The 23,752-nt window shown below is 50.1% G+C and overlaps 1 protein-coding gene across 5 annotated transcripts in view; it reads right to left on the bottom strand.

The window, feature by feature from the left end:
* Positions 1-4,347: 4,347 nt before the first annotated feature.
* The window catches only part of PAK4 (p21 (RAC1) activated kinase 4), a 76,712-nt gene continuing 57,307 nt past the window's right edge, over positions 4,348-23,752 (bottom strand). For 4 of the 5 annotated variants that reach the window (XM_035117683.3, XM_060275473.2, XM_060275470.2 and 1 more), the window contains exons 3-9: positions 20,086-20,793; positions 17,695-18,192; positions 16,636-16,769; positions 14,704-14,830; positions 9,798-9,923; positions 9,239-9,373; positions 4,348-8,706 (exon numbers count right to left, since the gene is read on the bottom strand). In XM_035117683.3, the coding sequence (XP_034973574.2) occupies positions 8,551-8,706; positions 9,239-9,373; positions 9,798-9,923; positions 14,704-14,830; positions 16,636-16,769; positions 17,695-18,192; positions 20,086-20,793 (1,884 nt within the window). In that variant the 3' untranslated portion in view covers positions 4,348-8,550. The remainder of the gene's footprint in view (positions 8,707-9,238; positions 9,374-9,797; positions 9,924-14,703; positions 14,831-16,635; positions 16,770-17,694; positions 18,193-20,085; positions 20,794-23,752) is intronic. The other variant, XM_088672837.1, reaches the window with a different exon arrangement.

Here is a 23,752-nt window from a genome sequence, read left to right as displayed (position 1 = left end):
TTGGAGGTGGCTGGGTGCAGAGGGAGAAACGCTCCCCTTTTAAATTACAGGTAGGTAGCCGTGTTGGTCTGGATCGAAGTAAAATTAAAAAAATTCCTTCAGTAGCACCTTAAAGACCAACTAAGTTTTTATTTTGGTATGAGCTTTCGTGTGCATGCACACTTCTGTATCTGAAGAAGTGTGCATGCACACGAAAGCTCATACCAAAATAAAAACTTAGTTGGTCTTTAAGGTGCTACTGAAGGAATTTTTTTAATTTCCCCTTTTAAATGTCAGCAAAACCAAAAAAAACCTCCCCAGATATCTGGTCTCAAAGGTTTTCTAGTCCTGAGGCATGGGGGCAACCCCCCCCCCCGCCCCACCAGACAGCCAGTTCCTTAGAAGGCAGTGTGTTCAAATTTCCATAGACTCCTGCAATAGCCTTAGCAGCCTAAGGAGATTTATGTGTCTGAAAGTAGGTCGGTGTCTATGGATGTGGGTGGGCGCAAAGGCCATGGAGGGAGGGGATTTTTTTACAGCATGAGCAAACTCTTAGGAGTCTCTCCCACAAGCCCATGAAGCAGCACAGTGACGGGAGAAGAGGTCATGAGTGATGTTCTGAAACCTGTGCATATTTACGCTTTTTATAGGTCAGCACACAGCGAGTTAACTCAAACTGTTTTAAGTCTCATAGGCGACACTAAAGCAGTTGACTGGTTTGCTAGTAAGCTTTGTTCATTTAACCCAGGGGTCTGCAACCTTTAAGACAAAAAGAGCCACTTGGACCCGTTTCCGAAGAAAAAAAATAAACTGGGAGCCACAAAACAGGAACGTAATTAGAAATCAGAGGGCCCCATAGCAAAATTTGCTATGCCCAATAATCAATGCCCCAAAATGCCATAGAAAATTATTCAGGGCCCCAGTGTACCATAAATCATAATCAGTGCCTGATGTAAATAATAATTAATAATGAGGGTCCAATGTCATCCTCGTCATTATAAAAATAACTTTGAGTTTGGGCTGCCTTGATTACTGGGAACATAGCTGCCAAGTTCTCCCCTTTTTTAAGGGAAATTCCCTTATGCTGAATAGGCTTCCTCGTGAGAAAAGGGAAAACTTGGCAGCTATGACTGGGAATGGGCAACAGCAACCACTGCCTTATGAGTTTGGGCTGCCTTGATTACAGTGGTACCTCGGTTTATGAACACAATTGGTTCCGGAAGTCTGTTTATAAACTGAAGCGTTCATAAACTGAAGGGAACTTCCCCATTGAAAGTAATGGAAAGTGGATTAATCCGTTCCAGACGGGTCCGCGGAGTACTTAAACTGAAGTGTTCATAAACTGAAGCATGGGTGTAATTGGTTCCGGAAGTCTGTTCATAAACTGAAGCGTTCATAAACTGAAGCGAACTTTCCCATTGAAAGTAATGGAAAATGAATTAATCCGTTCCAGAGGGGTCTGCGGCGTTCGTAAACCGAAAATTCATAAACCGAGGTGTTCATAAACCGAGGTTCCACTGTACTGGGAATGGGCACCAGCAACCACTGCCTTATGAGTTTGGGCTGCCTTGATTACTGGGAATGGGCAAAACTCTGACTCCCTTATTAGGACACCTGTATGGTTTCATGTGTGTTGCTCCCATCAAGTGAACTTATAAAATTTCCTCATATTGAATCAACCCATTGATTAATACATCTATCTCCTGACCAGGCCAGCAGGAGGCCACAGGCAGGCCGCAGGCAGGAGCAGCAGCAGCAAACACGCGCTCCGAGCCCGCAAGCCTTTTCTGCTGCTGGGCGGGAAGAAGCGCGCCCATTTTAAAAAATAAATAACTCCGCCCCCGCCACCCGTGAGCCTATTGGCTGCAGAAATGCGGCGGGGAGGGGCTGATGCAGGGAGGGGGCCGACCACGCTCCCCGGGCTGCTAACGTCACCTTGCGTCCTTTTTGCACAGCGCACGCGCACAGAGGAGTTGTGGACTCCGGCGGGCGCTGTGCGGGGCGCAGGCGCACAGTGCGCCGCCGCAGCTGTGTGCTCCGGCGGCGGTGGGCACCGCGCGAGTGTCTGGCGGGCATGGTAGGTGCCGCCACATGGCTCAGGCGGCGCATGGCTCGGACGCCTCCTCCCCTCGTATCCGCTCCGGAGCCGCAGCAAAGGTGTAAAAGAGCCACATGCGGCTCCGGAGCCGCAGGTTGCAGACCCCTGATTTAACCTAAAATATGTTTTTCTCCCCAAATGATGCATGTCCAGAGCAGCTCTCAGTATATAGCCTGCCTTTCTGAACGGACCCTGCAGCATCATGCATTGTCAGCATAGACAAGATCATGGGTAGGCAAACTCAGGCCCGGGGGCTGGATCTGGCCCAATTGTCTTCTAAATCCGGCCCGTGGACAGTCCATGGACAGAATCAGCGTGTTTTTACATGAGTAGAATGTGTCCTTTTATTTAAAAGGCATCTCTGGGTTATTTGTGGGGCATAGGAATTTGTTCACCCCCCAAAAAAATATAGTCCAGTCCTCCACAAGATCTGAGGGACAGTGGACCTGCCCCCTGCTGAAAAAGTTTGCTGACCCCTGGACAAGATCTTTGCAAGAATCATTGCAGGTGCCCTTCCAAGCAATGGATCCTCTCTTTAAAATAAAAAATTCAGCACTGTGTATTCTTAGTTTTAATAGTGCTTCTCTCCCCTTCACCTGCCCCAGACGCTTTAAACCAATTGAGAATCCTTTCACTGGGCTTTGGGGTTTCTTGATGCAACGCCTGCAGGCTATTAAAAGCAGCTCAAGGGAAGGAGGGGGAATTCTAAGTGTTGCCACAAAAAGGGCTTTATAGTAGTTTGGAGCAACTTGTTTTCTTTGTTTCAAAACCCAACTGGGAAGAGCGTGTGTGTTCTGAAGGTGAGTGCACTGCTAGCTCATCCAAGTCTTAATTTATACCCCAGAGAGGAGAGATCTCTTCTTATAGCCATACTGAAAGCAACCACTCCCAGCGGGGAAGTTACTGGTCCGTATTTACAGCACCTGGTGCCTATAAAAGTGATCTCAAATGGAGGACAAAATGGTTGCTCTGAATCCATCGCTGGTGGCAAATGCCCACCAATACCAGGCGCATTTTGTGGCTGCACAAGTAGGAACATCTCATGGTTGCATCGATTCAGGGGCAGAGGCTAGGGAAACACATTGGGATGCTAAACCGTGTAAACAGCTTAAAAGTTGCACATCACAGAGGATTTCAGACCAGCTTTCTGCCCCACATGAAGGCAATGAGAGGGTTCAAAATGTGGTGTCAATAATGTAAGAGCCTGCCGGATCAAGCCAGCATCCTGTTCTCACAGTGGCCAGCCAGATGCCCCAAAGGGGAGCCCACAAGCAGGACCGGAGAATGAGATTCCTCTCCTCTCCCAAGGCTTCCAGCAAATGGTATTGAGACATCCTGCTTCCCACCGTGGAGGCAGAGCACAGCCATCGAGGCTGGAAGTAGCCATTGATAGCCGTATCCTCCACGAACCCATCTAATCCTCTTTCAAGCCTTCCAAGTTGGTGTCCACCACTGCCTCCTGTGGGAGGGAGTTCCGCAGGTTAACTGCGCTGTGTGGAAGAGGACTTTATCTGCCCTGCATCCTCCCAACGTTCAGCTTCATTGGAGGCCCACAAGTTCCAGTGTTAGAAGGGAAAGGAACGTCTCTATGCCATGCACCATTTTATACACTCCTCTCAGATCAGCTCTTACCTTTCCCCTAAACTAAAAAAAAAAACCCAACCCCCCCCCAGATGCTCATAGAGTGAGTTTCTCCACCTACTTGATCATTCTGGTTGCCTGTATTGGATCTTCTTGGCAATAGGCCATTTAATAAAACTATGGCCATTGTCGCCAAGCAGTTCGCACCAGATATTGGGTGCCGCACGACTCCAGGGCCACTGTCTCTCTGGTCAGCTCCTTGTACTTGGGCACAGTCATTTTTAGGGTATCTAGAAATTTTACTTTATCATGGTTGGAAGATATATAGCCAGCCAGCCTGTAGCTGAAGTCACCCATTACAACATTTCCTTTTTGTAATGCTTCCTTCAATCTTCTTCATAAGGGTCTCCCCCCTGAGCATTTCGATCAGGAGGATAATAGCATGTTCTCAGTACAAAGTTGCTTAGCTGGGATTCTTGCAACGCAGGGGGTTGGACTAGATGACCCTCGGAAGGGGCTCCCTTCAGACTCTACAATTCTGTCCTCTTGCATCTGTAAGGAAGAGGTGTGCCTCGTGATCCAGATCGTCGGACGGCTTCGTTCTTAATGCGCACCCTCACCAACCCAGAAGACGAACCTCCCAAGAAAGACCCGAGAGAGTTAAAAACAAAGGAAGGAGCACGCCTCTGTAATTGTAAAACTAGAATTTTGACTATTTAAAACTTTTCACCCAAAATTCAAACACCACATTTGAAAAGGGGGGAGGGGGGGAACAACAACCGAACCAAAGAAACCCACAGCCAAATCTCATCACATGAAGAATCCAGGTTTTTTATACAATACAACTCATGGTGAGAACGTCTTACTAGAATTTGTCACAGCAGTCTGTCTGAAACAGATCCGAAGGGGAGGGGAGAAATCATCCCAACGCAAAATACTGTTGTGTGTTTTTTTTTAAAAAAATGCAATATAAATAACTTCTCTTTTTAAAAAAGTAACAAAAACCCACAGAAATGAATCAGTAGTCATTCTCACAGGGAGGGGGGAAAGACCCCCATTCCTAAACCTCCAGTCATATAAAAATCTTCAAGCTACAAGGAGGCAGGATATGGGGAGGGAAAGGAACGAGGGAGTGGCTCTGGGGCCAGTTCTGTGGGACAGGGCGAGGCTTCTTTGCCAGGGCCTGTGGTTAAAATTCCAGTCCTGCATCTCAGGAAACTGGGGGGGGGGGGGAGGGAGAGAATATAGTGTTATGTGGGATTTGGGAAGGCTGAGAGTTTATCACCCTCCACCTTGAAAGGATGAGATTTGAAGTATTTTCCACTGCAGGAAAAGTGTAGTGTTTGTGCATCTGTGTTAGTGCCATAAAAAAATAGTTTCTTTTCCCCCTGTGTGCATGGGGGAAACCAATTCCTAGAGCGGAGGCAGCAGACGGCTGTGAGAAGAGGGGAAGTGAGCACTCCGGAGCCAGGGATTCTAGGGCTGCCAGCTCCTTCCATTTGTAAGCAAGCTACCAGGAGATGAACAGTCCGTGGGATGGCTCAGATTTAAAGCTGCAGCTATATAGAGTTACAAAAAGAATTGTTCCCAGAGGTGGGAAAACCCAGCTTCTTAGAAAGGGGTTGGAGTGGTGATGATTGCTAGGCCCTCGAAGACTAGCCTGTTCTGAGGTTCAAAGCTGAGAAACCCTTCGAGGAAAGCCCCTGGGCTTTGTTGCAGAACAGAACAGATCCACAAACGCAGTGTTGGGTAAAGCCTTTGCCTGCAGGCAAAAGCCAGGTGCGCTAGGAAGGAAGGCCCAGGTTAGCTTGGTTGCAAGCAAGGGTTCCTCTAGAGATCGGAAGAGATGAAACACTGTCCAGTTTTGAGAAGAAAAGCACCAGAAGCAGGAAGCAAACGGGGGAAGGGGATGTCCTGCGGAATACCTGCATTGCAGGCCAACAGCATTGGCGGGGAGGGGCTCAGTCCTGGACCCTTGCGGGAATTCTGCCCTGCGTGGACCAAGGTTGGCTCTTTTTCACCTGCAAATCCCTCCTAAAATATGCCAGTTTGCACCTGGCTAATGCCAATGGAGATGAGGAGTGGAACCCACAGGATTTTAAAAACCAAACGCCTGGGTTTTCTCCCTCAAGAGTGGTTGAAACTGACAGCAAATTTGCCAGGAGTGTGGCAAAAGCAGCAACAGGGAGATCCTGGTTTCGCGGAGGGGCAAATGAGAAATATTTGCTCTTTGAGCCCTAGGAGGGGCATCAGAAAGCGGGGTGCTTCCTCCCCGCTCCCAAAAAGCATTTCCACGGCAAATGTGATGCATAACCTATACCCGTAAGAACCTAAAACCAGGAAGCAAGAAAGTTCCCCAAACTCTTGAAGAAGAAAACCCTGCAAAACCCTTCCCCCGTAACTCTGCATGCAGAAAAGCCCATCCTGTATGTACAAGCATGCAAGGAGGGGGTGCCTTGTGTGGCAAGGAGGGGGGGGGTGGAGACCTTTGGAGGCCAGCTCTGTTCCTCAAGGCAGCTGCACCTACTTTACACCTCCCCTCCCCTGCCAGGGGACTCTTGGTGTCTCCTGGGCCCCCAAGCAAGCCTCCTTTCCAGAAAGCGCTGTGAATGCCACACCCTTCCCCACTTTCCTGCCACGGGGGACTCAAGCCCTCTCCAACCCAGAGGGTGCATGTGCGGAGGGAAGGACGGGCCTGAGCTTCCGATCCAACCCAGGGCTAGCAAACCTGGTGGCCTTCATCTTTCAAGCTGCTGTCCTGCCCCTGACATTCCTGCCTTGTCCATGCCACAAGACGCCACACAGGGACATGTCGGGAGCCAAGGGGGTGGCCTCTGGCCTTTGCTGCTGCTCCCCAACAACTGGCAAGGCAGACCCCCCCCCAAAAAAAGCTAACAATGCAAGAGCTTAGGGAAGTGCCACTTTGCAAGCTCATACTGGCCTCTATTTTAAAGACTAGGAACATAGGAGCAGTGATCTCCCTATCTCCTCGCCCCCCAGCCTAGCAATAAGCTGGGGTGGGGGGCAATGACAGGAGAGGCCCTGTTGCTGGTATCCCACTGCTTGTTCAGCCGGAGGGGAGCAAAGTGACAGAGCATCACAACCACAGACGGGTTCAGTCTCACAGAGAAACACCCAGGAAGCTCATTTGCTCTTCCTGCTCCCTTTTCTTCCTGCCTAACATTGCTATGTTCAAGGTTTGCAGTGCGGGGAGGGTTGGGCAGGTTTCCAGGTCTGGTGAGCAACACCAAGAGGCGCGTGGCTGCCTGGCCCCAGGAGCCCCACACCACACTTCTGAGATTGCGAGCGGCAGACTAAGTCATCCTCCAAGCTGAGCGTCACCAGCCACAAAGGAGAAGTCCAGAGAAAGTCTCCCCGCTGCAAGACAGGACAAAAAAATAAAACCAGAACAAGGCCTGTTCTTGGCACACCCTAGGCCGAGATCAGAACAAAACCCACAACGAGGACTTCCATAAATCCAGTCTGCCCTCCAGGCCGGAGAAACTTGCTAGTCACAGTTTTGCCTGGGGTGGGAAGCACACAGCTCAAGAGCAAGCAGAGGGGCAACGGCTGCCACTATCAAAGGCAGGAAGCAAGCTCAGCACGGCAACAGCAGGCAGGGAGAAAGAGCAAAGGGAGAAGAGAAGACAAGGCAGGGGGGAGAGAGGGGCCAGTGCAGCTCTATCCTGGCCAAGCGGCGACAAGAGGCGCAGAAACCAGGGACAAAGAGACAGGCTTGCGATTAAAAGCAGCCTTCCCAGGTCAGGATTCCCAGTGACGACTGCAGTTCCTGCCTCAGCAGCACAGGAGACGTGGGTTGGGGAAGGAGCTCAGGAAGGGCACAACCCTGTGAAAAGGGACAGTTTTAAAAACGAGAGAACTGGGCTGGGTAGGTGGAAGCGGCCATCTTGATTCAAAAAGAGGGCCTGAAACTCTTTAACTGGCAGTTAAGAGCACGGAGGAATTTATGGAGGGAGGTTTTTCTTTTCTAAAAAAGGACCGCTTTGCAGAGCTGAGAGTCTCGTTTGCCTGAGATGGAAGCCCCTGAGAAAACCCACCTCACTTCCTTCTCTTCCTCTCCAATACCAGGAGAAGCAGTGCTTCTCCCCAGTTTAAAAATCTGAGGCAGGTTTGGCTTGGGGGGGGGCAGGGAGAGGATTATTCAGGGAGGGGGAGAGGCAGCCTTGGCTCAACTGAAGTCCCCAGAAATCTGACTGGACTGTGGGGAGGGGGGCTTCCCTGCCCCCCACCCCCTCTCTGGGACACTCTTTGCCAATGGCCCCCGCCCCCTCTGTCCTCTTGCTATCTGGGAGGAAAGACATGCTACCAAGGAGGGAAGAACGAGAGAGGGGTCTCGGAAACCAGACTGAAGAGGGGTTGTGTTTCGAGCTCTCCCCTACCCACCCAAATCGCCGCTGCCCCCAGACTTGTGTGATATGAATGGCTAAACAGCAATCGGAAATGTTACAGTCTTTTTTTAAAAAAAAAATCCCCCCTCCCTCCAGGGCACTAAACCCTGCTCCGAGCTCAGTAGTACGGAAGGTGTGGCGCAGAGAGGGCGTCCTACTCGCCAGAGGTGGGCAGGCAGGACACTGTTTGTGGGACTTGTGTCTCCAGCATCAGCGGCGGATGTAGAGGAGTCCCTCAAGGGAGGATCGGCCTGAGGGTGGAACGCAGAGGTGACAAGTCTCCCTGGCCACGCTGCCCGGAGGAAGGAAGAGAAGCCCCCTCTTTCAGCAGGAACAGAGCTGGGAGGTGCCACAGGGTGCCCGCTGTCCCTGGAGGGTTTCCAGCTGCCGTTGGGGTGGGGTGGGGGGGTTAGCCAGGGACGATGCAGGTGTCTTCTCTCTCTCTCTCTCTTTGGTAAGATGGTCCAGTTTCTTTTGCCTCTTTCATCTCATCCGGTTCTGCCTCATCAGGGGCACGATGCAGGAAGGGGGGCCAGCTTTCCCCAGGAAGGGGTGCTTCAAGAGTTCATTGGCGGTGGCTCGCTGGGCTGGGTCCCTGACCAGCAGGCGGTCAAGGAAGCCCTTCAGGGAGGGAGAGACCTGCGGAGAAAGAAGGGGAAAGGCATGAGCCGCATTTGGGGCAGAAGAGTAAGGAGGGCAGAAACAGGAAGGGGAAGCACCTGTAGCGGGAACTATAGTATACACTTTGACAGAGACATGCTTTTTCTCTAAGAATATGGCTTGTTCTCTATGCACGTGTAAAGTAAAGCTGGGGGGGGTACCTCTATACAAGCCCTGTAGTCCTTATTTAATCCCCACAACAACCCTGTGAGGTAAGTTAGGCTGAGAGAGGCAATGACTGGCGGAAGATCACCCAGTGAGCTTCATCCTCGCCGAGTGGGGATTCGAACCCTGGTCTCTCCCAGGTCCTAGCCCAGCTCTCTAACCACTACAACACACTGGCTCTCTAATCCAAATGGCTCAGGACTGCCTCTCGTCATATGACTTGACCCGGACCCTGCGATCCTCATCCTTAGAGGCCCGACATCAAATTTCAGTCCTGAATCTGATCCTTCCAAGGTGGGGAAGTCAAGTGAGGAAAAGTAAGAGAGAAGGAAAAGGGGTCTCTTACCTTGTGCACGTTTTTGAGTTTGGGGGGCAGGTTGTCCCGGATCATCTTCATGGCCTTCAAAGGGGGCTCATTGAAATAAGGGGGCTCCCCATCCACCATTTCTATCACCATCACGCCTAGGGACCAGATGTCCACCTGAAAGAGAAAGATGGGGGGGGGGAAGAGGGGAATTGAGAAAGGCGAACAAGAGCAAAAGGTGCCTCCGCCCCCCCTCCCCAGCCTGGACAGTTTTGTAACTGATTTGCAAAATGGGGGCCCTACTGGACTGGCAAGTCTGCCTGGCAGCAGGCTTTTCGTTCCATTTGGATTTTACAGCTTCCCTCCCCCTGAAAGCCTAGGATGGATGACGGAGGCAAAAAAAAAATCTGATGAGAGAAGATGAGAACTTCATCAAAACCACGTAAATGACCACTTGACTGCTTTGATCAGTGGAACATGGCAGCACATACCCTCTGGAACTCCCTGCCTCTTAAGCTCCTTCACTGCATTCTTTCAGCATCTGCTGAAAACATTTCTGTTTAGGCAAAGCCAGAGGTTCAGAAAGTTGAAGCCCTCTTACCTCCGGTCCATAGGGCAACCGGGAGATGAGCTCTGGCGCCATCCAGTAAGGGGTCCCAACCAGGGACTTGCGCCGCGGCACCTCCTTGTTCACTTGCGCACAGAACCCGAAGTCGGAGAGTTTGACCTGGAAGGGAGAGCCAAGCAAACGAAGGAGGTCAGTGGCTGAATGCTTGGGAAGCAGAAGGCTCATTTTCTGTGGGAAGCATCTTTCCAGCCTTTGCAGTGCAGATCAGCAATATTCCTTTTTTTTAAAAAAAAAAGTGATGAGAGGCAGACAAACTCCCACAAATATATGGCTTTGCCTTATCGTGATGCCTCACCCCTCTGGTCACCCTAGCCCAGTTCTCTCCGTTTTGACAAGTGGCAGCCCATCCTGGCTACCAGATGTCCTTGGAAGCTGGAGATGCCAACATGTGAACCAAGGACTTTTATTCCACATGCCAAGTTTGCGTTCCGCCACTGAGCGATTCCCTCCCCCACCTCATTAACGTGAGGCTCAATTCCATACTTAGTCTAAACCTCAGTGCAAGGGCCTAACATGCCCCACCCCCAGGCCAGTGGTTCCCAAACTTTTTGGGGCCACTGCCGCCACCTTGGTTATAATAATGATTATTTACTTAACTCAACCCCGGTTCCCCCTCCCTTACCCTATAAAAAGCATCATTCAGAAGAGCAGCTTGCACGACCCACTAAGGAAGATAGTAACACAGCAAGAATCGAAACAGCAATTGAGCATTTATTCAAAGTCCAATTAAAACTATTTTGTTTCATTAATTCAACAAAATGGGTGACCTTGATCCTAGGATACCAGCTTTTCAAAGTCTGATAGTCATTTACATTTTCATCACCCCCATGCTGACCCCTTGCCTCTTAGAACCCCCCCTAGGGAATTCCACTTCCCCACCCTAACCCGGAGGGTACCACCTACGGTACTTTGGAAACCACTGATATGGACCCAAGCATGTTGTCATCCTGAAACTGTTTTGGGGCACTTCATTGCTCGACCTTAGACACACTCTGGTTCAGAGACGTGTGGAACCCATGGGTTAAAGAGACTTGGATTTCTTCACAACGGTGGAGGAGCCCGTGAAAGTTTGCTGCGTGTGTAGGTACAATACAATTTTTAAAAAATATATTGGCAGAAATTTCAAACCATTATTGAACGTAATTGCTTTGGGACTTCCAGGGGAGAGAAGACAAGAGGAAGCAACTGAGATTCCAGAGGGTGCTATAAAAAATCTGGCCTCTCACAAGTCTGAATATGGCACGTGGTTTCAACTAAACATTGTTGTTTTGTTGTTTAGTCGTGTCCGACTCTTCGTGACCCCATGGACCATAGCACGCCAGGCACTCCTGTCTTGCACTGCCTCCCGCAGTTTGGTCAAACTCATGTTCGTAGCTTCGAGAACACTGTCCAACCATCTTGTCCTCTGTCGTCCCCTTCTCCTAGTGCCCTCAATCTTTCCCAACATCAGGGTCTTTTCCAAGGATTCTTCTCTTCTCATGAGGTGGCCAAAGTATTGGAGCCTCAGCTTCACGATCTGTCCTTCCAGGGAGCACTCAGGGCTGATTTCCTTAAGAATGGATAGGTTTGATCTTCTTGCAGTCCATGGGACTCTCAAGAGTCTCCTCCAGCACCATAATTCAAAAGCATCAATTCTTCGGCGATCAGCCTTCTTTATGGTCCAGCTCTCACTTCCATACATCACTACTGGGAAAACCATAGCTTTAACTATACGGACCTTTGTCGGCAAGGTGATGTCTCTGCTTTTTAAGATGCTGTCTAGGTTTGTCATTGCTTTTCTCCCAAGAAGCAGGCGTCTTTTAATTTCGTGACTGCTGTCACCATCTGCAGTGATCAAGGAGCCCAAGAAAGTAAAATCTCTCACTGCCTCCATTTCTTCCCCTTCTATTTGCCAGGAGGTGATGGGACCAGTGGCCATGATCTTGGTTTTTTTGATGTTGAGCTTCAGACCATATTTTGCGCTCTCCTCTTTCACCCTCATTAAAAGGTTCTTTAATTCCTCCTCGCTTTCTGCCATCAAGGTTGTGTCATCTGCATATCTGAGGTTGTTGATATTTCTTCCGGCAATCTTAATTCCGGCTTGGGATTCATCTAGTCCAGCCTTTCGCATGATGAATTCTGCATATAAGTTAAATAAGCAGGGAGACAATATACAACCTTGTCGTACTCCTTTCCCAATTTTGAACCAATCAGTTGTTCCATATCCAGTTCTAACTGTAGCTTCTTGTCCCACATAGAGATTTCTCAGGAGACAGATGAGGTGATCAGGCACTCCCATTTCTTTAAGAACTTGCCATAGTTTGCTGTGGTCGACACAGTCAAAGGCTTTTGCATAGTCAATGAAGCAGAAGTAGACGTTTTTCTGGAACTCTCTAGCTTTCTCCATAATCCAGTGCATGTTTGCTATTTGGTCTCTGGTTCCTCTGCCCCTTCGAAATCCAGCTTGCACTTCTGGGAGTTCTCGGTCCACATACTGCCTAAGCCTGCCTTGTAGAATTTTAAGCATAACCTTGCTAGCGTGTGAAATGAGCGCAATTGTGCGGTAGTTGGAGCATTCTTTGGCACTGCCCTTCTTTGGAATTGGGATGTAGACTGATCTTCTCCAATCCTCTGGCCATTGCTGAGTTTTCCAAACTTGCTGGCATATTGGGTGTAGCACCTTAACATCATCATCATCATCATCATCACTTTTAATTTGTGTACCGCCTTTCTATCATACAATACTCAAAGCGGTTTACAAGCTGAAGAAACAGAATCTCATACAATACAAAACAACCTTATAACAGTCTAATGCAATACACAAATATGATAATAAAACATAGCTTTAAAATAAGCAATCAAATAATGTAACGTTCAACAATCATTAAAATAGTATAGAATAATATCAGCATATGAAAATTAAACAGAAACCCACTCTTGACATTTACAATAAATAATTTCAAAACAATAATCAATAAAACAACAGCAAGCCACAGTGCATAAAACAATACAATACAAATTGAAAAATAGAGACTGGAGGGTGAGGCAAGGTAGGTGGAAGGAGGCCTTGCCTGATGGAGTCTCTCCCCTCACAGTTCTTCCTCCAGGCACAGCTCCCTTATGAGGAGTCCCAGGGCCGGAGGGGGCAAGGCGGGTGGAAAGAGGCCTTGCCTGATGGAGTCTCTGCATTTTAAAATTTTAAATAGTTCAGCTGGAATATCACTTCCACTGGCCTTGTTATTAGCAGTGCTTTCTAAGGCCCATTTGACTTCACTCTCCAAGATGTCTGGCTCAAGGTCAGCAACCACACTACCTGGGGTGTACGAGACCTCCATATCTTTCTGGTATAATTCCTCTGTGTATTCTTGCCACCTCTTCTTGATGTCTTCTGCTTCTGTTAGGTCCTTACCACTTTTGTCCTTGATTATGGTAATCTTTGTACGAAATGTTCCTTTCATATCTCCAATTTTCTTGAACAGATCTCTGGTTTCCCCCATTCTATTGTTTTCCTCTATTTCTTTGCATTGCTCATTTAAGAAGACCCTCTTGTCTCTCCTTGCTGTTTTTTGGAAATCTGCATTCAGTTTCCTGTATCTTTCCCTATCTCCCTTGCATTTTGCTTGCCTCCTCTCCTCCGCTATTTGTAAGGCCTCCTAACTAAACATTAGGAAGAACTTTTTGACAGTGAGAGCTGGCCGACAGTGGAACGGGCTCCCTCAGAAAGTGGTGGGCTCTCTTTCGTTGGAGGTTTTTAAGCACAGGTTGGGTTGTCATCTGTTGCATATGATTTAGTTGAGATTCCTGCATTGCACTGGGGTTGGGCTAGATAACCCTTGGGGCCCCCTCCAACTCTATGACTATGTTTTTAAGTTCTCCTCAGAAGTCTTGGGGCCGCCTGACACCACTGAAGAGTCACCTCCAGGTGGCACTGCAGGACCAGGCAATTTCAGCAAAAGGTGAACGTGGGACAGGGACATTATTTTACTCCTTTGTTTCTACCCCCACCTCTTAGGGAAAATCTCTTACAAGTTGGCTTGCAATAATAAAAAAAGCATCAGATGAAATTGTATGTAGGAGTTCAGCAATAAAATCAATAAAAACATGGAGAAATAACAAGTTTTTAGTGACTGCATAAGGTCAGGCAGTGTTTCTCAGGGGAGGGCGTTGCACCGGTGTGGGGCCACCACTGAAGAGTCCCAATCCTTGGTCCCCACCAACCCGATGGCCCTTAGTGACAGTGCCAAAGAGCAGGGCTGCAGAGGCCAACCTCAGAGCCCAGGCAACTTCATGAAGGGTTTGAACTCAGAAACAAAGGTATAACCAGTGCGACTGATGTAAACTGGTGTGATAGGAGCAAACTGCCTGCAAATATTTGGGCTGTGGAACTCCCTCCCCACAGAATTGCAACTGGCACCTTCGCCACACAGCTTTCAGCGAATGTTGAAGGTGCTCCTCTTTACCCTGGAGATGTGAATTGTGTGTTTTCATGACAGACCCAATTCCTGTGACTTGTTTTAACTGTTTTGAATTCTGAATTTTAAATTGTTTCAATTTGCCCTGGGACCTGCTGGGGAAGGTTGGGTAATAATCACCATCACCGTTAATTATTAGGGAAAGATGGGCTAGAATCACAGAATGATAGAGTTAGAAGAGACCCCCTCGGGTCATCTAGTCTAACCCCCTGCAATACAGAAACCACAAGTGAAGAACCTCTGGCAGACGGCCATCCAACCTCTGTTAAAAAGCCTCCAAGGAAGGAGAGCCCACCACTTTCCGAGGGAGACCGTTCCACTGTGGAGCGGCTCTTACTGTCAGAAAGTTCTGCCTGACGTTTAGCTGGCATCTCCTCCTACTTTTTCCTCGAGCTTAAAATCAGCACCTAGGACCATGTGCAACTCACCCGGCCGTCGTGTGTGAGCAGAATGGAGTCACTCTTGATATCTCGGTGGATGACACCCTGGGCATGGAGGACGGAGAGCGCCTTGAGGACAGACAGACAGACGGCCGCAATCTGCTCCTCGTTCATCCTGGAAGCGGAATAAGAACACAGCCCCCGTTAAAAGAGCAGCTCGGCCGGTTCAGACCTCGGTGGGTCCACCTTGTCCACAGCTTCTAGAGGTCAAAACCGGATCCCCTTCTGAGAAGCCCACAATCAGGGCATCAAGGCGACAACTTTTTGCCCATTCTTGTTTCCCCAAGCGGCAATAATTCTGAGTCAGGCGCCTCCTGTACATCGAGTGGGTCCCATTCAGCTAAGATGGCAAATAGCCAGTGACAGGCCCCTCCCTCCTGCTCCTTCACGAATTTATGGAGCTGCCTTTTAAAGTCACCTAAGCCAGCGGCCCTCATCACATTCCGTGGCAGAAGATTCCATGAATCTATTCTGTGCTGTGTGAGGGACTCTCTGTGGCCTGTCCCAAACCCAAGCTCTGGCATTTGGAGAGAGTGAGAAAAACCTCCCATTGCTTTCCTTTTAAAGAGGAGTTGGCGATCTGGAATATAAACTTTGGTTCGTCTTCCTGTCTCTCCAAGAAATCCCTTTTATGTGGCCAACCAGGTGCCTGTGGGAAACCTGCAGGCAGGATTCAACCAGCAAAGCCCTCTCCCCTCCTGGGGTTTCCAGCAACTGGGATCCGGATGCACAGCTGCCTCTGACTATGGAGGCAGAACACAGCCATCCTGGCTAGCAGCCATCAAGAGCCATCTTCTCCATGAATCTGTCTTATCCTCTTTTAAAGTTGCACTTTCTCAAATAGTCACTCATCTAGTTTCTACCTTTGTTTTTCCTAAGGTTCACCTTTGGGCAAAATTTGGCCAACATCTGAATCTACATGCTGCTCTCTGCATAGCTGCTCTTTTTGATAATTGCTTCAATTATACCTTTTGACATTCCATACTGAGATGATTTTTCCTTTAAAAACATAATCATTAGGGGGGGGGGGAAGTTACGGTATGTATTTTTACAGTCATTCTGTACAAGCTGAAATTCTATACAGTTAACTAGGAGAAAGCTGTGGGAGTGAGTTCCACAGTTTAACTAGGAGGTGGTGGGTGAATGAGGACTTCCTTTTATGTGTCCTGAATCTTCCAATATTCAGCTCCATTGCGTGTCCACAATTTCTGGACATCCAGCAGGAGCCAGACCCGAGGTCAGAGAGAGAACCATCTTCTGAAGCTCTGCTCCAAGCTGGAGTAGAAAAGGGACTTTCAACTGTGTCCCAGTTCCAACTCGGCCACATGGGACTGCCTTTCAAGTGAAGAGCAAGGTCAGGCCATTGTGGAGCACTTAAAAACAAACACTTCTCTCCCTGCCCCACGCTGCAAAGCTTTGGAAATGCTTCTTTTCCCTAAAGGCCTTTACATCAACACATGCACACTCCTGGCTTCTTTTAGCTGGTCACAAAAGTCAGTGTATGCACAGCCGGCCGCTGTTAGGAGAACAGGGTTCTCTGTCCAGCAGGGCTGGGCAATATCTGGTTTTCAACACTGTGATATATCACTAGCTAAACATTGCAATATACCAATATAGCACAATGTCTGAAATAAGGATGGCACTTGTAGAGGCATTGGCTGGCTTCATGGTTTCCCCCACATTGTGATTTTTGCATAGCGCACACAAACACACACACACCATGATTTGCACAATACACTGCCAGGTCAAAAATTATGAAACCAGTATCATGATATGGTCTTCAAACCAGTTTGGGACAATATATAGTTTTATCGCCCAGCCCTACTGTCCAGATGGACTCAAGAAAACCTGTAAGGAAAATGGGAAGAATAGCAGCAGAGTCCTGGGAGAGAAGGGGCTCAAGACTTCCGCTCCCCATACCTCGTGTGTGTGACAATGTCTGTCAAAGCGCCTCCTTCCAGGAACTCCATGACGACCCATAGCTCATCGCCCACCAGGTAGCTGTTGTACATCTCCACCACATTCTCGTGCTGATAGTCTCTCATGATCACAACCTGAAAGGGGGGGAAATAGACAGTGGCAGCTGGGAGGGAGGAAGAGCCGCTGGATGAGTCCAGTGGCCCATCTAGCCCAGCATCCAGTTTTTGCAGTGGCCAGCCAGGTGGGCCAAAGAGAAGCATGCCAAGGAGGATCCTAGCACAGGAGCAAATCTCCCCTCCTGCGGTTAAAGTAACAAGTCAAAGTAACAGCAAATTAAGAACAGATTAACACTCGCATCAACTTTCAAAACACCTGGGCAGGCTTGTCAAAGCAAAAATGTTGTTAATAAGTGCCCAAAGAAGTACAGTGAAGGCGCCTGCCTGATCTCAAGAGGCAGGGAGTTCCAAAGTGTAGGTGCAGCCTTGACAAAACATGGAACAGGTGTTACATGGCACCAGTGCTTTATTTCTGGGGGGGGGGGACGCAGGGGTATGCATACCCCTAAACATTTTGTGAATCTAAGTTTGGCTTCATTGAGGGGCAGTATTTCAATATGAGTAGGAAAATGAGAGTACCCCTAAACCTTTTTTTTAAGGGGAAAAAATCACTGCATGGCACCTGGAAGAGTTCCGCAGAGCAGTCAAAGGGGGTGAGGCGATCTTGCAGGTGAACTGGTCCCAAGTTGTTAAGACTTGGGTGCCCGGCTGTTGCTGGACTACAATTCTCACCATCCCTGGCCGCTGGTCCTGCTAGCTAGGGATGATGGGAGTTGCAGTGCAACAACAGCTGGAGACCCAAGTTTGAGAAAGGCTGTGTTAAGGGCTTTCTATACTAGCCGCCTCTGCTGCCAGGACACCCCACCTTATACCCAATACCCTTTGGGGAAGGGTAGCACCATTTTCAACACACACACACACACACACACACACACAGGAAGAAGAACAGGAAGGGAGGCTACGGAGCGGGGACCTTTCTCCACCCCACCTCCCGGCCCCTCACCTCGTTGAAGAGCAGCTCTCGCCGCTGTTGTTTGCGCAGGTCCATCTTCTTGACGGCCACCAGCTTCCCGGAGCTCTTGATGGTAGCGATGCAGACAATGCCAGTGGACCCCTCACCAATCTTGATGAAGTTGTCCAGGTAGGTCCTGGGGTCGCCCGGGTCCACCACCATCTGCAAGGCAGCCCGGAACTGTTCGTGGGAGACCCGCTGGGGCTCGCGCTGTGGGGAGCGGGGCTGCTGTGGGGCTGGGGGAGGGGGGCCTGGGGGCTGTGGGGGCGGATGCTGGGGAGGGGGCTGCTGAGAGTACGGCGGCTGGTGGGCAGACGGTGGGATGTGTGTCAAGTGGGGGTCCGAGGCGTGCTGGGAGAGTCCTGGGTGGGGCGGCTCTGGGTTCCGGGATCTCGTTGGGCCCGATGGTGGGGGCCTGGAGGAGCTGCTGTTTCCACTTATGGGGCCGTTGGAAGCTGTTTCTTGGGGTTTCCCGGGCCTGTGCTCTGCCTAAAAGAAGCAGGGGTGGGTGGGGTGAAATGGTTACATCAGCAACTGGAAAGGACAGGAAAGATCAGAGAACCATAGAACTGTAGACTTGGAAGAGCCCAGGAGGGGCATCTAGTCCAACCCCCAGCATTGTCTACTTTCAGGCAAGTGTGGAAAGGCTGACTATCCCCTCAGACTACTCACCAGAAAGGGAAGGTGCAGAGAAGGTCACACTCCAGCTGCCTGGTTGCCAAGGGACCCTCAACCAGTGCACTGAGTGGCAGAAACCAATACGGTGATGTTGGTGCCTTAGGATTTGAGATTCCCCACCGCCAGTTCCGATAATATGTGAAGTATGGATCTCGCCCACAAGCAGGTCATGTGTTCTGAAACCCCCACCCGCCCCAGAAATTATGTTATCCGATTCCCTAGATGAAAACTCTCTGTGTGTCATTCTGCACGTTCCCTTTTCACGGATGAGCAGTGCCCTCTAACCTTGGGCCCCCAGATGTTGCCAGACTACAACTCCCATCATCCCTGACCATTAGCTAAACTGGGGGTGATAGGTTTTGTAGTCCAACAACACCTGGGCACCCAACAATTGAAGAGCACTGATGGAGAGAGATTTGTGGGTAGCTCTTGCAGCCTAATATGGAGTGACAGACTGCTGATCCGTTCAGCCCAGGGCCGTATTCTCTGCCCAACAGCAGAATCATAGAATTGTAGAATTGGAAGGGACCCAAAGAGTCATCTAGTCCAACCTCCTGCAATTCAGTAACGCCTCAAGAGACCCAGACATACAGGTGTTTCCCCAGCCCTTTTAACCTATACCATAAGAAAGTAAAAACAGACTGCTTGAACAGACCAAAGTTACACCTAGCCCTGCATTTTCCTCCCCACAGTGTCGAAACAGATGCCCTCTGGAAAGCCCACAAACCAGGTTCTCTTTTAATTGGAGATAGCAGAGATGAAGCCTGCAAATGGGGGGGGGGACGGGACCCAGAAAGCAACAGGAGCTGCACCTGTCCTCTGTAGCTCATCTCTCCCGTTGCCCCTGGCAGAGTTATGCCCAGAATACAAACACACACATACGCACACAACAGGAAAGCAGAAGGACCTCCTGCTAGATTAGCACAAAAGACAGGAACCGAGGCAGAGATGATAGCGGTTAGCTAGACGCAAAAGAAAGTTGAAGCTAAGGGTGGCGTTGCCCTTGGAGGAAGAGGAAGAGGAAGAGGAGAAAGAAAAGTGGCAGAGGTGCAAGAAAAAAGGGTCCCAGACACCTGACAGTTGTACGGTAGATTCCCTTGTGATGGAGGCTTGCGGCACCCACAGCGCAGTATGTGGCTGCTTTGCTGCAGTGTTTCTACAGAGAGAGAGAGAGTCACTGTGCAGGAGGCCGTAGGGCTGCGGAGGGAGGTTAGAGGAGAGCACACGGAGGGAGAAGAGCAGAGAGAGGAGTGTCTCCTTCAGAAGGTAGGCAGCACCAGAGTATCTCAGGTTAGTGGGAGCAAGGGCTGTGACAGTGGAGGAGAGGAAAGGCGGAACAGACACCCAGGCATTGCAGGAAGACAGCGGGTTACAAAGCGAGGGAGCGCTGCTCCGAGGAGGAAGGAAGGCCCGAGAAAGAGGAGGCACAGCGACATGGCAGGGAGCAGAGCAAAGAGCCAGCCTCGGAGGTCTCTACGGGGTGGAGCTTCTGCAGAAGAGCTGGGCTTTGCGGCTCAGAAGGTGCACACTACCCACCACACCATCAGCCACTCTGGGATGCTGGCAGTAAGACGCAAATCCCTTTTAAAAGCAAGAGGCGTCTTCACTTGCTGATGAGCTTGTGCTCCAGGAAAAGGCACTTGCGGGGGGTCAGTCCTGGCTGGCAAGGGCTAGAGAGCCACAACCTACAAGGGGAAACATTACCTGAGCACCCCGGACGGGATCTGTGTCTGCTCGCGGGTACGTGTTAAAAGGCCGCCCGGTCTGCTGTGCCGTTTTCATGACCCCCTCAGAGATGGGGATATTTGGGGTCCGGATATTGGGTCCAGAAAGGGGCCGCTTTTCCCGGGGGGACTGCGGGCTGGTCTCCCCGGTGTAGGTGGATTTGGGTCTTTTGTCGGGGATGTCCGCACGCTCCCTTCTGACCACGCGCTCCAATGGCTCCTTCTCGGCGCCCATCTCTCTCCTCCCGTCTCGCTCGTGTGGCCTGTGCCTGTGGTCCGAGAAGGGCTTGTGGTAGTCTGGAGGGGGCGGTCGATGGTGAGGTTTGCCCGTGGGCTCCTGCCCCCGGGGGTGCTGAGCGGCTGTCCTGTCTTCCCGGCTCCTCTCCCTGCTCTGGTCCAGCTCGTTTCGGGAGCCGTGGCGGTTCCGCTCCTTCAGCTCTTTGCCCCTGCTGCCCCCAGAGTCTTCCTCGGTGGTGGCAGCATGGTAGTGGTGGTGGTGGTGGTGGCGGGAGGGCCTGGCCAGGGCCTCGCTCAGGCCGTTCTCCTGGTAGAGCTGGTCGTGCCGAGGTGGGAAGGGGGGGCTGTCCCTGCGCAGGGAGTTCGAGCGCGACACGGACATGTTCTCAAACTCATCCAGCAGCCAGGCCAGGGAGCCGTCCTTGGCCGCCTTGTTCCCCCGCACGATGGTCTTTATGCACGGGGCATGGAAAACGGAAGCGGCGGGGAGGGGAGGGAGAAAAAAGACAAACACAAACACAAAAGAAAAATAAGGTGAGCAACACAAAAACAAAAAAGAAATTAATGGGTCTGGTGGATGCCTGGCAGCAGGTCAGTTTTGGCACACGCACACACAAAATGAAGCGTACAGAAGCATGCGGGCGTCGGGAGGGGGCGCTGTTGCTCACACACTGGAGATGCAAGGCCTTTAAGGAAGCTGCTCTTAACCCCAAAGTACACCCATTCCATCTGTGCATTGAACCTTCCTTGAAAAACCACAAATGCAGGCGATAACAACACTTGACTCAAAAAGCAATTGCTTAAAGGAAATAGTAAGGCCTCTAGATTTGTTATCCGAAGGCACAAACCAAGATGCTATCTACGTAAAATGCATTGCTGTCATTTATGCTGCATAAGTCTGCAAAGCTCTGATTTCAGAACCTTCCAATCACAGCATGGCCACCGTCTCTTCCTCTAGCCAGAATGCAAGAACCTTTCCCTCCCCCCCTCCCCCCTGCGCCTGCCAAGCACTTCAAATGCAAAGCAACTTTCACATCCCACCTTTTCCACTGGCTTCCGAACCAGAGATGTGTTGCTTTGCTCCCCCCTCCCCTCCTCAAGGCCTGATCCTATACTTTTGCACCGGCTCTTATCACACTCTGCACAGTGCAAAGATCAGTTGCATGCTGCAAGCAAGCGAGAGGACACAACAGCCAGGCCAGGCCAGGCCTGCAGATGATGTTTTCCCCTTTCAAAACCAGACCCACACATCTGCTAGAACACTCTGAAGCACACCCTACCAGACTGAAAACAGATTGCGGTGTCTGGAACCAAGACACCCAACCCCAACCCCAACACAATCCACCACAAGAAACTCCTGCAAGAGCGCTGAAGGAATTGGGAGGCAAGGCCTGTGCGAGGCCTGCAGTATAGATCTGTGGGTGTTAGCAGGAGAGCTTCCAAGGATGGCTGCTTTCACTCACGAGGGCCCTTTCTGCCATGCTGATTTATTTAGAGCATTTGTACCTGGCTCTTCAGGTATAAGAGCGGCTTATATCCCATCAAAACAGGACAGTCCCTGGCCCACAGATTACAATCTAAAAGAAAAGACACTCAAGGGGAAGGGAACAAGGAGGGAAGAGGAAAAATCAAAACTCAGGCACCCATTTCTAAACAGCTGTTTCTATACTGACCAGCAGTCACAGTTCAGGGGCAGGAAGTGCCTGATGGAACTGGCCTTTCAGTAAAGCTGATCAAGTGAGAGCCCTGCTTCCTATCTCTCCTGATGACACAGTCTGGTGGAATGGTTGCCCCAAATGACAGTTGCAAGAGAGGCCTGGTGGAGCTGCTTTTACACTGGAAGACTTTAAGGAAAAATTTCCAGCACCAACGTAACAGCCATTGGTTCACACAGCATTTGAAATTTGCCAGGTGCATTTTGCACCTGTCTATCAGTCACTTGCAAACAAGCGAAGATACCTGGGCGCCAGGACGGTGCCTGACGTCTCCACTGTCTAGAGGTGCATGGCTGGGGATCCTTGGTTCTTGCTTGTTTTCTGCACGCTAACAACACATCCTTTAGAATTCTATCAGTGATATTCTATCTGCCAAATCAGAACAAATTTCAGGATCAAAAAGTCATATTGAAAAATACAACTTTCAAGCCGCCTGGACCCCAAAATGGCAAACTAGGCATTCCGTGTTGGCGACTGTAACCCTGGGAGTCATTTGGCATCCAGCTTACATATCTGAGTTTCTAACACTGGTTTCACAGAGATGCAAATGGTGCAAGTCAACATTCAGTTATGTGTGACCTACTAGAACCAAGAACCTCCCTTCTATTTGTGGCCTACATGCAATGCTTTATTTCCAGAACAAGCAGCGCTAAGGCTCCAGAAGCCTGATAGGAAGTCTCACACTCTGCCTTCAGAACGGCTCCTAAGCCCAGTGAGGCTGGTTGGTGAAGGAGAGGAGGAGACTAGACGAGTGGGCACACAAACTTCTGTTATTCCGCCTTTGCCAAAACAGGACTCGTAAGCCAGACGCATAGCATGGTGACACCCGACTGCTGCCATGAATGTTCCTCCGGCCCAAATCCAAAGCAAGCAAGATGCTGCCATCTTCACTCTACCCTGGGAGGACAATGCACAGATTCCTCAGACCAGGAGCTTTAAAAAACGCTCTCCACCAACAGCCTCACATGTGGGCCAAAGCAGCAACACAAATAAGCACCCACACCCACAGAGAAAAGTACAGCTTTCGGGTAATTGGCTCAGTGACTGTACAGTTATATGAACAGGCGATGGTGGCAGCGAGGACGCATTTATAAATAAATATTCCAGAAATGCACTCTCGCTCCTTGCTCCTTTGGATATGAAAACCTGACCTCAGCGCTTGCAGCCGTCCCAAGGATCCCTGATCTTTCTGCAAAGAGTGATTTCGTTCCAGTTTACACAATCAGCAGGCTTTCTTCCTGGACTGTACCACTTCAGGCTATGGTGGTGGTGGGGAGGAGAGGTGAACGCTTCCCCCAGAAAATAATTGCCTCTACACAGGAAATTAGGAATATGGACGCTGTATATTTGAAGGCGCATCTCCACCCCCATCGTTCAGCCAGGACACTGAGGTCCCAGCTCCGAGGGCCTTCTGGCGGTTCCCTCACTGCGAGAAGCAAGGTTACGGGGAACCAGGCAGAAGGCTTGGTTCAGTAGTGGCACTTGCCTTGTGGAACGCCCTCCTATCAGATGTCGAGGAAATAAACAACTATTTAGAAGACATCTGAAGTCAGCCCTGTGTAGGGAAGTTTTTAATGGTTGGCACTTTATTGTGTTTTTATTATTTTCTTGGAAGCCGCCCAGAGTGGCTGGGGCAACCCAGTCATATGGGTGGTGTAAGGGGGCAGAGTTGTCTTTGTCCATGGAGTGGCTTGC

Source organism: Zootoca vivipara, chromosome 6 (assembly GCF_965207765.1).
Source record: "Zootoca vivipara chromosome 6, rZooViv2.hap1.1, whole genome shotgun sequence".
In the NCBI taxonomy this organism is placed as follows: domain Eukaryota; kingdom Metazoa; phylum Chordata; class Lepidosauria; order Squamata; family Lacertidae; genus Zootoca; species Zootoca vivipara.
Note: the sequence above shows the minus strand (reverse complement) of the source record. Positions and strands in the feature narration are given on the sequence as shown.